Source organism: Silene latifolia, chromosome Y (assembly GCF_048544455.1).
Source record: "Silene latifolia isolate original U9 population chromosome Y, ASM4854445v1, whole genome shotgun sequence".
NCBI classification, from domain to species: Eukaryota; Viridiplantae; Streptophyta; class Magnoliopsida; order Caryophyllales; family Caryophyllaceae; genus Silene; species Silene latifolia.
In genome coordinates, this window is record NC_133538.1 from 18828609 (window position 1) to 18843601 (window position 14993).

The 14993-nt window shown below is 36.2% G+C and overlaps 1 protein-coding gene, 1 long non-coding RNA gene and 1 other non-coding gene across 32 annotated transcripts; all 3 read right to left on the reverse strand.

The window, feature by feature from the left end:
• Nucleotides 1–947: 947 nt before the first annotated feature.
• Nucleotides 948–7006, reverse strand: LOC141634122 (uncharacterized). Of its 30 annotated transcripts, XR_012538850.1 has the most exons (10): nucleotides 6643–7005; nucleotides 5580–6019; nucleotides 5296–5348; nucleotides 4650–4735; nucleotides 4507–4548; nucleotides 3616–3693; nucleotides 2675–2744; nucleotides 2372–2487; nucleotides 2222–2276; nucleotides 948–1314 (listed from the first exon to the last, which is right to left on the reverse strand). It is a non-coding gene; the product is annotated as an uncharacterized LOC141634122 (long non-coding RNA). The 30 variants fall into 30 exon arrangements; XR_012538857.1 differs by lacking the exons at nucleotides 2372–2487; nucleotides 2675–2744 and adding an exon at nucleotides 4909–5048 and having other exon boundaries at nucleotides 948–1298; nucleotides 6643–7004; XR_012538848.1 differs by lacking the exon at nucleotides 2372–2487 and having other exon boundaries at nucleotides 948–1298; nucleotides 6643–7003.
• Nucleotides 7007–7454: 448 nt separating this feature from the next.
• LOC141627680 (uncharacterized) lies at nucleotides 7455–7952 on the reverse strand. Its single transcript, XM_074440909.1, has one exon. The coding sequence runs from the start codon at nucleotides 7950–7952 to the stop codon at nucleotides 7455–7457; it is 498 nt and encodes a 165-aa protein (XP_074297010.1).
• Nucleotides 7953–13227: 5275 nt separating this feature from the next.
• Nucleotides 13228–13334, reverse strand: LOC141636948 (small nucleolar RNA R71). The gene has a single exon (XR_012541513.1). It is a non-coding gene; the product is annotated as a small nucleolar RNA R71 (small nucleolar RNA).
• Nucleotides 13335–14993: the final 1659 nt, after the last annotated feature.

The following is a 14993-nucleotide window of genomic DNA, read 5'->3' on the forward strand; positions in this document are numbered from 1 at the left end:
AGTTAGACTAGGTATGATTACAAATATTTTATCTCATAAAATAAATTAACCACAATCCACTACTACTACCTTCATTTCGGTCCATATGTATAAAATGGACTACCATTTTATTTTGTCAATTTGTCATTTGTCACACAATATGTCAAATGTGTTACATGTTATTAATTAATTTAATGCATATTTATCAAATAAATATCATTTTATAAATTAATTAAATCACATATATAACAAATTGACTAGTGACACTTGATCACATAAATAAAATGGGTCATTTAATTATAATTCACAATATTTTGTAATTATAATTAACCATTCATTCTTATCTCAATTGTTTCACAAACAATAATCAATTTTAGTAATAAAGAATTTCAATTACTAAAATAAATCTTATTTAATCCCATTACAATAAGACATTAAATATTCTCTCACAATTAAATTGTTCAATTTTAAGGAATTGATCAACTTGTATCGTCATATAATTAATCAACTTTACAGATAAGGGCATCATCCTTTAGGTGTGACCTTAAGGGATCAACTGACCACCACAGTCGTACGACAGTAACGTCAAACTCTAGCAAGTCAATCATAACCGATTAATGTTGATCAGTTGACTATTTAATTTATCATCCCTTTCGTATTCTTAATATGAGATTTGATTATGATATTTAAATCATGTGATCGCACTATTGTTGAGGACACATACTCCAACACTTACTTCTACGCGCATCACAAATTAGTAGTTTCCAAGCTCCGACTCAACTCATCTCCAAAATGTATGCATAGGGACAGGTTTTAAGCTTGATTATGCTCCTCTCCGTTTCATACCTGCAAATAATACAAGACAAACCAAAGTAGACTATTCGGGGGACATTTGTAGCTAAACACTACACAAAATGCATAGAAATACGTGCAAATACGGTACAAAAAGTCTATATAAAATGCACGCATCAACCTCAAAGGCTCAAACCATTCATTTTCTCTCACAAACCTTTTATTCTAGTTACACCACCACTTTGACTTACCAAATCAAGCTTCTGAATAATCTGGTAAGCGGTAATTTCAACTGTGTCAACTCATTCGCAATCTATTGAAAACATAACTTTATAGACTAAAGACACGAAATCTTTAGTACTGGACCAACGAAAGTAGTCCCTAATGAATCCCCAAAAGTGCCTCCATGTTCACTCCAGCACCCAAAATCTGAAGGTTGTTCATCAAAGATTCCACATGTTCATTGAATAGAGAACACGGTGCACCCGAAAGTAAAGAGCGCAGCGGGAAATAATAGAAAATGTTCCCTGCAAAATATGAAAACTATGATGATATTAAGATGAAAATAAGCAAAGAATCAAACTTGAGGATGCAAAGATGACTAAGATGGGAAAACAGAACCATGCTATCCATAAATGTCCAATAAAAACAGAGCCACCTCGAAGGATAGCACAAATAATAGTCAGTATAGAGTCTTAAAGTAGCACTGCTTAGGAATTGATTTATAAAATAAAATGCTATCTCCCTCTTTCTCATATGGACCCAAACTGAACTTTATTTCATTTAAAAAGTGTACTTTCTTATACCATTATATATCAAATTTGCTTAGCTACCAAAATGCTCTAAATATATAAGAGTTGCAAACAATTGAAAGCCAAACACGCACATACGAGAACCCATAGAATGATAATTACCTGAACAACAAACTCGAGGTTATTGCAAGTTGATACAAATTTGGAGCACGCTGAATAACATAAACCTTACTACAAAAGCTCCATGCATTAAAGATCACATCACATTTAAACCCATGATCACCCGATCATGGCAAGACACACAAAAATAACATAAAAGAACAACTATCAAGTTAAGAGTAACAAAGCGCCAATGTGAATTGGAACATGGTTTAATTTTAAAAACATTTGTAGAATTGGTCAATGTTTGAATGGTGAATAGTTAAACAGAGGTCATAGGGCTAATCCTAAATCCCCTCTCTTTGCTGAATTTTCTACCTTTCAGCAAAGGTTCTTCCCATGAATTAATTTAAATCAACAATAGTATATGTTAGGTGCTGTGATTTCAATCTCTGGCCAAACTTAAATCCCTGAACATGGCACCTGATATATTACAGTTAGCATTGTCAACCAAATCTTTTAATCTAAAACTATACGTCTACAGCCATGGTCTCTGTGTATTTCTTTAGTGACAAATGACGAATTTACTTGCACCATACCTCTTTGGCATAGCGATTCATAGGTGTCAGTTGACATGTTGTACTAATAAGTAACCTACAAAAGCAGGAATTTCATTTATTTTAGTCACACCTAGGTAAAAGTAGAAAAAATTCATAATCTTTACAATTGAACAAGGACTAGATTCTTACCAACCAATAATGGGAATAACAAACAGAATAACTACATGATTGAAATGGAGGGACTCGCCAATATTAATACTATACTGAAAGAGTGAAATCGTAAGAAAATCAGGAAATGAATACGTCTGTAAAATTAAACCACCACAATTAAATCAAGCCAAACCCATATAAGCTACGATACTTCCACACGGCACTTAGGTCACGTATTCCGTATCGATATGATACGATACGATACAATACCTAATACGATACGTAATATGTATCAAATACACCAATTACAGACACGATACTAAAACGGCAAGGAAAACTTACATGCAAGACGAAGAAGAAGGATTCGATCAGCCTCCAATGGAAGATGAAGGATCTTGACTTTCACCCGGATCTGATTACATTGGAGTATGTCATCAGTGATGGGAGAAGGAGAAGATCTCAAGGAGTTGAAGCTGATGGAGTGATGGGTGTGAGGAAGAGCTGTAGCAGGATGTAGAATAAAAAAGAAGAGAACAAGAGAAAGAGAAAGTGGTAGTGCGGCGGGTTAGAGAAAGAGATTAGGGTTTGTATTTTTTAAGAAAGGAGTTTCAGAGTTTGGGTAAAAGGTTGGTGGATGCCACTTGGATAGATGAATTGTAATATTTTTTTTTTTATTACTCTATGTTTTATCTTTGAGTCAGTCACCTTTTAATAGTAGTATAGAACTATCACTTATACAAAACAGAAAAGATACAATTGAAAGCATATATTTTTTTTTATTTATTTCTCAAATATGATAAAAAAAATATAGGAAAAATATATATAAGAGTATAAGACGTGTCGTATCTGTGTCGATAAAATAGTTAAGATACTCCTTTGACCATATTCCCGTATCTATTAAAATTCAAAATCACGTATTGGATACGATACTTCATTCCCGTGTACGAGTAACATAGCATATAAGTCTTACTCAATTAATCCGGAAAATAGCTTCACCCTCCCCCATTTCACCAAAAATAAACACTAATCGGTAAGAAACCCTAATCATCAACGATAAATAAAAATAAGACAGATAAATGGTTTGGTAACCAAATAAGCAGATAATGTCATCAGACAACAAAAAGAATCCTAAAATCAGTCACCCAAAATAGGGAACCCTAAAATTGAATAAATCACCTTACAAAAAACCCAAAATCAGTTATTGAAAGAAAGTAACACTCAAACAAAAACCCTAAAATTTGAATAGAACCACTTTAAATTGAACAGAACCGGGTTGATCATACCTCAGAAATACAAAATTGATAGATAGAGCTGAGTTGACCGCTTCTGCCTCACCCCACGCCGCCACATTCACCACCGATCTGATAAGCATGTTCAACCAATTAACGGATGGACAAAAAATCTAATAAGCACAGCGAAAGAGCAATTGTCAAATTGATGTAAAGGACACCTTTTTTTCAACACACAAAACGCTATAAAAATCACAGGCACAACAGGTAGCAACCTATGATAATACAAATTTACATGATACAAAAGGTAGAAATTAGTAAAATGCACTTGTTTTTAGCAACAATTCGGCACATTAACATGTCACACCGTCAGCAACAACTAAAAAGAAGGCACCAGCCTTTGCAACAAGTGAGAAAAGTGACTAAAAACTGTAGAATACATTAATATGAATGGCATTAAAAACCAAGATTTGAAGAACCAGTAATGGATTAATGTAAACTGACAAAAGGAGAAATGGCGGAGAATGAGAAGCAGCAAGAGAGAAAAAATGAAAGACAACCACAAACTTAGAATTGGAGTCCCCATAAATCCTCCTTTTAAATTTAAATAAAAACACAAAAATAACAAAAGCAAAAAGGCAAAAACAATCAATTAGGGTAATAAACCTGTATTTTAAAGGGAAGAAGCATAGAGAATGCAACAACAATCAAGATGAAATAATTTGTTGTTGTTCATTATAGATTATTTCAACTGCAAATTAAAGCGAGATGAAACCGTAGAAATGTTCCAACTGCAAATTAAAAGGGCAATCAAAATTAAATGGCTTCCCCAAAAAACTATAGAAAACTAAGAAAAAAAGCATGATTCAGCAGGGAACAATAATCAACAAGGCACCAAACATCAACAAAAAAGAAGTAGAACGACTCAAGATTCAGGGAACCTACCTTAGCGCTTATCGCCCGAGTAGTAGCATTGCAACTGTAACACTAAAAAAAATGGAAAAATCGTGAATGTGACGAGGTATTCCAAAAACCCAGGAAACCGAGTTGTTGTAAAAAAAGGATGAAAATGGTAGTCAACAATCCACCTTTTTCGGCCATAAAGACAATAGTACAAGCTCAACCTCACCCATTAATCATCGGTTTCAGTTGTCGTAAAATGCTGCAAAATTTACTAAACAAATAGGTTAATAAGGGGAAGGCCAACGGAGAACCCAAATCAATCTTTTTAAAGTGTAAGGAAATAATAAATGCAGTTGCAATCAAAATTAAAATCAAAACCCTAATTTAAAGAAAGGGGAAGAATTTTTCCCAGGAAAAGGGGCAATGAGAAGAATATTTTAATACCTGTAATGGAGAACCACACCAAATCCAGACCTTTAACAAAGAATTTGCGAGCGATCCGTATAATTGAAGTGAAGATAAGAGGGATGTGGAGTTGGAGATTAGAAGAGATAATGAAATTAGAAGTGAGATAATGAGGGTGGCTGCGAGTGAGCAGCAAAGGAAAACAAGTTAGGACAGAATGGAAGGAGAGGATTGCATGAGAAATATCAATGGATCACATTCACTCAACACCCAAAACGACTAACTTACAACCAAAGAATCATTAACCACCATTGGTAATTATAATTATAACAAATAATACAAGACAAGCACCAACACCAATAACAGTAACACTCAACCCATCTGGGAAAAAAAAAGGCCATATCAGAACATAATTAGAAGATATACCTACAAATATAAGCTTGTTAGCCAAACTCCCACCCGGTCGCATGTCTGCGGAGCTACAAACGAAAACAATAAAATCGGCAAGTTAGAGATCTGAATAAACCACCAAGACGAAATTCATGGAGTACCTAAAACAACTAACTACTAAACAAGCAATCATTGTAACACCCTAACAATAACGTAAAATCATCGAAGCTTTAATTCTCAGAAAAAATAACAAAAATAACATATTTCGAGAAAAGGGAGAAAGAGTAGAACAAACGAATACCAAAAAAATAGAAGCTCACCAAATCGAAACCCTAATCGTGAAAATGGCAAGCGATTTGGTAGCAATTGAAGTTGTTAGGGTTTATGAGGATTGGCAGTAAGATGGAAGGCAGAATGAAGAAGATGAAGTTGCGATTGTAAGGGAAGACATGAAATAGAAGAGTAAAACTATTAGATTAACCTAAACATATCAAATTGAACCGTAGTCAGCAGACAATATGTGAACATTGCAAAATGCAAGCAGGTTTTTTTGCTTACCATGATTTAGATGCTTACCTAAGTATTCATCAATTTTGAACTCATTTTCTTCATAAGATGTGTTTACAGTAGAACTGTTTGCACAAGAGAGGTTAAGAGATTTCCATGATTGGTTATTCGCTTAAATGTTTTGTCAAGAATTGGCAGTTATGCTTGTCGAATTGTCTCACCTATATCCCCTAGCCGGAGCTGTGCTGCCCACCTGGCCAATTGCAATTTCCTAATCGGGTTAAGAAATAACATTTATCAACCAGAAAGTAAAACAAAAATAGTGATAACATCAGCGAAAAACCTCAAGCCAAATTCACAAGTATTTTTATCAATCTATGTGAGCTAAGAACACACGCTTCTGCTCCACATATATTTCACATAAGTGAAGCATAAGTGAAAAAGATAAAAGTTACTGTTTATGTTAAAAGAAGAAAGAAAGCCCACATACCAAAAACAAAATTGAAAAGCAATGAGAGAAAGTGTCCTTCTGATATTTGCACCAAGTTTTAACTACAGAATCACTCGATAATGGAAATAAGGAAAAACCCAGATATGAAAGAGTAAACTAACCAACAATAGAAGAAGAAAATCTATAATGGTCTAGAAAAAATAAGTAGTCGTCATCAGCAGCAACACCGATCTGCTTGCAGGTCTAATTAGCACAACAATACTAACTATTATACGAGGATCATCAATAGTAGAAGCCTTAAAATGAGCAGAATAGTGGAAATAAGGGTAATTAAATTGCAAATGATGTTGAAATCGAAATCCTAATTTAAAAAAGGGGACGACATATTTTCGAGAAAGGGAAGAAGGAGAAGAACAAATGAATACCAGAAAAATAGAAGCTTATCAAATCGAAATCCTAATCGTGGAAATGGCGAGCGATATTGCAGCAATTTAAGTTAGAGTTGTGAGAGGGGGCACTGGGCAGTAAGATGGAAGGCAGAATGAAGAAGATGAAGTTGCTATTGAAAGGGAAGACGTGAATTAGGTTGGAGTGAGCAGTAAGATGGAAGGCAGGATGAAAGGTAAAGTTAAAGTTAGAATGGAAGGATAGGATTGCATGAGGAAGATCAGTGACCCACATTCACTCAATACTATTCATAGCAACGGTAAATTGCTTACAAACTTTTATATGTACTAGTACAAATCCCCAGATGCATTAGTTTCTCCCTGTTCTGCAATCTTCTCTGCATAATTAACCATCCATTGACGGAATGCTTAGACACATTCCAAGTATTCCACACAGTTTTATACCACTGGGCAGGGGGGCGTGGTCCCTGTAACCAGTGATATCCATTCCCAACAGAATACCCTTTAGAATTAGGCATCCATTGTCCAGAAACATAGCCACCTCTCAATGTATCCTTGACTCTACAAATATTCCTCCAATTCCAATTTGAATCAGGAGGAGAATAAGTATAACAGTCTGCCCCTTTCATATAAACATGATCAATCCAAAGAACCCAAAGCCTATCAGCCTTGGTGTAAATCCAGCTGACCAACTTACCAATTGTTGCAATGTTCCACACCCATGCTTCTTTAATGTTCAAGCCTCCCTCTTTCTTGCTGCAGCAAACTTTGTCCCATGCTACCAAAGGACTTCTGTGATATTCATTATCACCACTCCACATATAGTTCCTTCATATGGCTTCTATCCTCTTGATGACACTTTTAGGAATTGAAAAAATAGAGGACCAATAATTATGAAGAGTATTGAGTACAGAATTAATGAGTACCAGTCTGCCTGCATAGCTAAGCTTTCTAGCACCAATACTCCTGACTCTAGCTGTAATCTTTTCCAAAAGTATGTTGCAATCATGTCTAGTTAATCTTCTTGGCTGAATAGGAATCCCCAAGTATTTAAAAAGAAGTTTTCCTTCCTGAAACCCAGAAACCTGAGTAATGTCTTGCTTCAACTCCTGAGAGACTCCATTAAATACAACCTCAGATTTAGTTGCATTCACTTTCAAACCAGCGGCAGCAGAGAAAGTTGATAGGACTCTTAGCACCAGTATAATAGAGTTGGGATCACCCTTACAAAACATGAGGAGATCATCAGCAAAAAGGAGATGTGTCAGCTTCAGACTTTTACACAAAGGGTGATACCTGAAATACCATTTATCAGTTGCAAAAGCCATAATTCTTGTTAGGTATTCCATACAGATGCAAAAAATGAGAGGAAAAATAGGATCTCTGTAATACCCCATATTTTGATAATAATTTATGAGAATAATTTATTTAATTTAATAATTAATTAAAGACATTTCTAATAATAATTACAAGTAAGACTTTAATTAAATAATAAATTAAGTATCCAAGTCGGGAATTGGGCTTATCTAATAATTGAGCTTTGGGCCGTGTGTCATTGTTAATTGGACCGAAACTTATTAATTTAGTGTGAGTAAGATCGGGATTTGTATCGGAAATTAATAATATAATATGGAAATAATAATATATAAAGGTAATAATAATTATATTAATAATAATAATAATAAAGTTATGGAAATAATAAATTACTAAAGATAATATGAGGAAATCCTAGTTATGGTAAGACTAATAATAATAATAATAATAATAATAATAATAATAATAATAATAATAATAATAATAATAATAATAATAATAATAATAGTAATAATAGTAATAATAGTAATAATAGTAATAATAGTAGTAATAATAATAATAATAGTAATAATAATAATAATAATAATAATAATAATAATAATAATAATAATAATAATAATAATAATAATAATATAATGGCATTTATAATAATTGTAATTCCTATACTAATTAGAATAAGGTAAATTATAATAGTTTCCTAATTTACCTCGTTTTCTCTGTAATCTTACCCTATAAATACCATGTTAAATCTGAGAAATAAATCACAAATTAAGAGAAGGAGCTTTAGGAGACGGAAGAAGAAGGAATTAACAAAAACCAATTAATCGACTCAAGGTAATTACTCATCCTAAATCGGTTTTATACTTAATTGTGCAAGCATCTTTAAGACAACTATATGACCTCTATAGACCACCATAGGACTCGATATTTGGACCTAGAGTAACCTTGGACTGCCGAGATTCTGACATCACCTTATTTGACCGACGTGGATCTTTCTAGGGTGGTTTTTGGGATGGCTAAAGGTGGCTGGTCATGGGGTTACGGGTTTAGGTCGTGGGTGGTTGTAGGGAGTAATTGAACCCTCTAATGACCGAGTCTTGACCTGGGCATGGTAGGGTTGTGATGGGGGGAGCTAGTCGACCATATTGGAGGTGTTGGCGTGGCGTTAGGTGGCGGCTGGTGGCCGAAATTTCGCAAAACATGGGATTAACCCGTGTTCTGGGGGGACTATTTTCGGGGGGTTTTTGGTGGTTGTAGGCGGCAGGATAGGTGGTGTTAGGTGTTGTTTAGGGACGGGTTTTGTGGGTGTGTCAGGTGAGTGTTGTTGGTGTCGGGTGGATTAGGGCGTGTGTTTGGGGATTGCTAATGGCGGTTCCTGGTGGTTTTAATCGCTAGTGTTCGTCGTAGTGTGGGCTAGGAGGTGGCAGGATTGGTCGGGGCTGATGGTGGTTAGGGAAGTCGTGAAGGACGGGTTTTGGTGGGGGTGTTGAACACGGTTTCGACGTGTTGTACGGGTTGTGTGTGGTGGGTTGTTTCACGTGGTTTGTTATGGGGTTTGGGTTGACTTATTTAGTTTTGAGAGTTTACGTAAGAATAATTGGAGCCGGAAATAATTAATACAATGAAATTATAATTAAGTAAATTAATATAATTGAATAAGGAATAAGTAATTATATTATAATATCTTGTTAGGTGACGATTGCTGAAGGAATTATTATTACTTGGTTCGCGTGCTTGTTATTCGGATTTGTTGAAGGAAGGTTTTGGATTATTATTTCGCTTGCTTGACTCGGATTTTGCTATTGAGGTAGGATAGCTACTCAATTACTTTAATGATTACTTGGATATTGTTATATGATTGTTTGATTGAGTTGTGTTGGATGAATTATGATTGTTGAATTGTTGGATTGAGATGATTTGATTATTGACTACCTCAGCTCGTGACTGAGATGATTTGATTATTGACTACCTCAACTCGTGACTGAGATGATTATATTGATTATTGGATTCGTCTGAGATGGTAAGAAATTATGTTGCTCAATTGTTTGCATTTTCATATCATGAGCACTTGCATTGGATACCTCAGAACAGGTTCTGCAGGGCTTGTTTCTGGGATGATGAGACTACCTCAACTTCGGTTGGGATGATGAGACTACCCCGGCCAGGGATTGGCGGGATGAACGGGAGCGTAGGAGGATTGATCATGAGCATGCATTGCATTTGCATTTAATATTGTTCTTGTATCCATTTATTGTGGTTGTTTGGCTATTCCTACACAACCTCGTGGTTGACAGTGTATTCGTGAACACCTGTGGTGAACCTTAATGGGGAGCAGATTTGACAGGTACCAAAGATTAGCTGACTCGGGAGCATTGGGATGAGAGCTTGACTTGGACCATAGTTGAAATCTAGATCACATAGAACAATTATATCACTTTATTTGTTACCGCTGCGAATTGTAAATGTTTTTGTATTAAGTTTTAGTTGGTTAAGTTGTAATAAACATGTAATCATTAAGTTTTTAAAATTAAGTACTTTGGTGAGTTGGACTTTGTTATTCACTGTCTCGGGAAACCGAGATGGTAACAGTCCTATTTATTTGGGAATGTCTAGCTAAAGGCTCCTGAATATATGGGGGTGTTACAAAGTGGTATCAGAGCAAAACGATCCTCAGGCCTAACCAATGAACAATAATAATGAACATAGGATGTGTCTAAATGAAATGAACCCCGGGTAGAAACTGTTAGGAGCCCCTCTTAGTGCGGTTAAGAAGCGCGCCTTAATTCGTACCATGGCCCTCTCAGTTTTTGATGTGACCATTATTTGAGCATATTTAATCCCCGAATTAGCCTTATTCCCATGCTTTTTAGTGCATATTTGGGTCATTTATTGTCTTTAATCCTTTGTTTTGCATATTCTTTGAGGTTTTGATCCCTTGGTAGGAAAGGAGTTCAAACCTTGCATTTTCATGGCAAAATAAAGCTAAATTGATTGAATTCAATGACCAAGCATCAAAGAGAAGATAAGACTAGAAGACCTTTGTACATATTGTAGTACATGGGCAATGATGAGAAAAGATCCTTGCATCCCCGAGGAAATCCCCAAGGATTGTATGAAGAGAAAGGAAGAAAAGAAGAAAGGAAGAAGCTGATCTACAATCCGAGCGGATTGCCCACAATCCGCCCGTCCAAGAGAAGGAATCCGAGCGTCTTCCTCAGAAGGACGCTCGTCCAAAACCACCACAATCCGCCCGTCCACCCCACAAATCCGCTCGTCCAAGAGACCCACAATCCGCTCGTCCCGTGCTCTGGACGCTCGAATTGTATGACAGCTATTTCGTTTTCTACTTGTTCTATGAAGGATGTGCATACCTCGGGAAAGACTAGCAAAAAGGAGACTCGCATATTTTTCTGAGAGGAGCGATTCCTCAAGGACTTAATCGTCATTTAAGCCCTTATTAAACCCTAATTTGTGTACCTAATCCCCACTATAAATACCCCATTAGTCTAATTAGATAATCATGTTCTTCTTAGCAATCTCTAGTGTAGTTTATATCAATCTAATCTCTCTTTAATCTTGTAATCAACTTTTAATCAAGTCTTAATACAAATCTCATTTTCTTAATCTCTCTTTTGTTCATCTTTCATTTTGGGTAATTGAAGATTATTTGGGTTATTATTGGGAGATTGACAACCTTCCAATCAATCATCAAGTACTTCTATTATTCTTTGCTTTATTATTGGAATCATTAGTAGGTATAATTCTCTTAATCCCTTTTTAATTATTGTTAATTATCTTCATTTATTCATCATGTTTTACTTTGTTGGTATGATTGACAACCTTGCTAGCATGTTCAACATGATAATGAGTGAGTAGTTTCCTTAGCTAGGGTTAATGGGTAATTAGGGGAAATCGGCATGGGGGATGATTCATGTTTAAATTAATATATTTTCATAGTTTATTTGTTTGCTTGTTGTGATCTCAACTTATGCACATGTTATGTTTGATGAAATGCGAGCCTATGAATCCTTGCATTTTTTACCCATCACCTATCTTTTCAATGAGACTTGTAAAACATAAACCAACTCGAGTCTCATTAGACCATGCATATAGTTGAGTAGAGAAGATTAAGTCGACTTGTAGGTGTTGTACAATCTAATCAATTCGGCTCCGGGACCCAAACTTTCCTAGGATTGTAAGATATAAACCAACTCGATCCATCACAACAATAATTGCTTGCTTATAATTTGAGAATATGTTTGTATGATCAATTACCATGAATCCCTTATGACCCCATGACACCCTAGCGCCTTTTATCAATTGTTTACACCCCTTTTTAATCATCTTGCTTGTTTACTTTCATTGTTATTTAGTTTAGTGATCTTCTATTCAAACCCCAAATTGTGACACCCCTAGACACCGCTAGTTGCAATTGAAAATCTCATCTCAATTCTCGTCCCTTGAGATCCGACCTTTACTTGCCTCTTTACTAATTGTAGAGTTGTTTGTGAAGTTATAAATATTGTTTTGGTCTAGTCTCTCCTAACGACAAGTACCTAAAACTAAACCTCAAAGAGGAATACCGACCAAAAATGGCGCCGTTGCCGGGGACGGTGTTAACTTAATTTAGATTTTCTTAGATTGTTATTAGTTGTGTCTTTCTTTGCCTTGGGGAAGTAAAACTCCTCAAGGTTTGTGCTAATTATTTTCAAGTTGTTTGATATTTTGCATGTCTAGAAGATTACAAGGTAACTTGTTACCCTTTGATCACGAAATTGAAAGGACTTTGACAAACAATAGAAGAGAAGAACTTTGAGAGGTATTGGTGAGGTTGTAGATATTCAACCAAACCCTATTGAGTTCGTCAACCCTTTTGCAAGAGAAGGTGAGGAGAACCCAACACAAAATCAACCCATAATGCCTAAATTTTCATCACATTCCGCACCAACCGAGGAGAACCTACGCAATGGTACTCTCACACCACAACACTTAACCGGAAATTTCATTGCCAAATCCGCATTTATCCAATTAGTCGAAAGAAGCCAATTTGGGGGGATGCCTAGTGAAGACCCTCACTCTCACATGGAGACTTTTTGTGACTATTGTGATGCGATTTCTCAAACCGGTGTAACTCAAGACCAAATTCGATGGGTCTTATTTCTTTTTTCTCTAATTGGCACCGCAAAATAATGGTTGAAAGGCCTTGATAAGGCTACTCTCAGAATTGACTCTTGGAAGAAATTGGCTCTAGCTTTCTACAAAAAGTTCTACCCACCGGAAAAGACTAACATGCTAAGAGCTCAAATTACGGGCTTTAAGCAAAGAGATGAAGAATCCTTGTATGAAGCTTGGGAACGATTCAAAGGAATTTGTCGCTCATGTCCTCATCATGGACTTAGCGAGTGGTTCTTGGTACAACAATTTTGGAATGGTCTTTATGAAGACTCAAGAAACATTCTCAACATGGGATCAAAAGGTATGTTCACCGAAGTTGACGATAATCAAACTTGGAACAAGATTGAGGAAATGGCGGCCCATAATTCACAATATAGTAGACCTCGCAAGGCTACTAGAGGAGGAAAGCATGAAGTGGACTCTATTACTCAATTGGGTGCTCAACTTAGTGCTCACATTGATACCATCAATATGAAGTTTGAAAAAGCTATGGCTAGACTTGAAGAAGCCTTAAAATCACCAAAGCATCATGTTAATGCCATGACGGCATCTTCATCAATCCCAAGTGGGATATGTGAGAATTGTGGAACTTTGGGACATGACCAAAGTGAATGTAGGGGAACAAATGAATAAGTGAATGCTTTTCAAGTATACAAGAGTGGTACCCCTTATTCAAATTATTACAATGAAAACACCAAATTCCACCCAAATCTCTCATACAAAAGCCAAAATGTTCAAAACCCTCAACCAACATACACCCCACCTCCCATGAGAAACCAAAATCAAAGACCCTTTTACAACCAAAACCAAGGTTACCAAAACCAAACTCCATACAATCAACAAAATGACCAAGGTTTTGATGTTCAAAAAGCGGTCCTCCAAATGCAAAAGGATCAACAAGAGTTTTTCACTCAAATGCAAAAGGATAGTCAAGCTAAGGAAATCACCATCAACAACATCCTAGCCCACACCGAAATGTTGGAAACCCAATTGACTCAACTAGCATCTTCAAGCTCACTAAGACAAAATGGGCAATTACCACCTCAAAGTAATCCCCCAAAACATGAAACGGTTAGTGCCATCCACTTGAGGAGTAGTACGAGGTATGAAGCACCAAAGAAGCAAGTTGAGGATAAAGTGGTGGAAGCTAGTGACAAAGAAGAAGTTGTGCAAAACTCCAAGGATGGAGAACCATCAAAAGAAGAAGTTTTAAAGAAAAGTGAAGACAAGGCCAAGGAGAAGGAACCCATTGTGATTAGACTTCTTTTTCCAAGTCGTCAAGCCAAGCCCAAATTTGATGACCAACTTGGAAAATTTATGGAAATTGTGAAGAATTTGGAAGTCTCGATTCCTTTCATGGAATTAATCAATCACGTGTCGGCCTATGCAAAGTACATGAAAGTCATCCTTACGAAAAAGAAGTCGATCCAGAAGCTTGAAACTATTGCCTTCACTAAGGTGAGTAGTGCAATCCTTCAAGGGAGTTCACCTCTGAAAGTTAAATATCCGGGAAGCTTCTCAATACCGTGTACCATTGGCGACACAACGATCAATAAAGCCCTATGTGATCTAGAGGCTAGTGTAAGTGTTATGTCGTATTCGGTAAGTAAAAGGTTAGGGATGGGAGAGCTTAAATGTACCAATATCACACTCCAAATGGCCGATAGATCGACAAAGACACCATTAGGGATATGGGAAGATGTTTCCGTAAGAGTTGGGAAATTTTTCATCCCGGTGGACTTTGTCATTGTTGACATGGAAGAAGACTCCAATATTCCAATAATTCTAGGTAGCCCTTCCTTGCATACCGCGGGTGCGGTGATAGATGTGAAGCATGGAGAGCTCACTCTAGAAGTGGGGGATGAGAGCATAACTTTCAA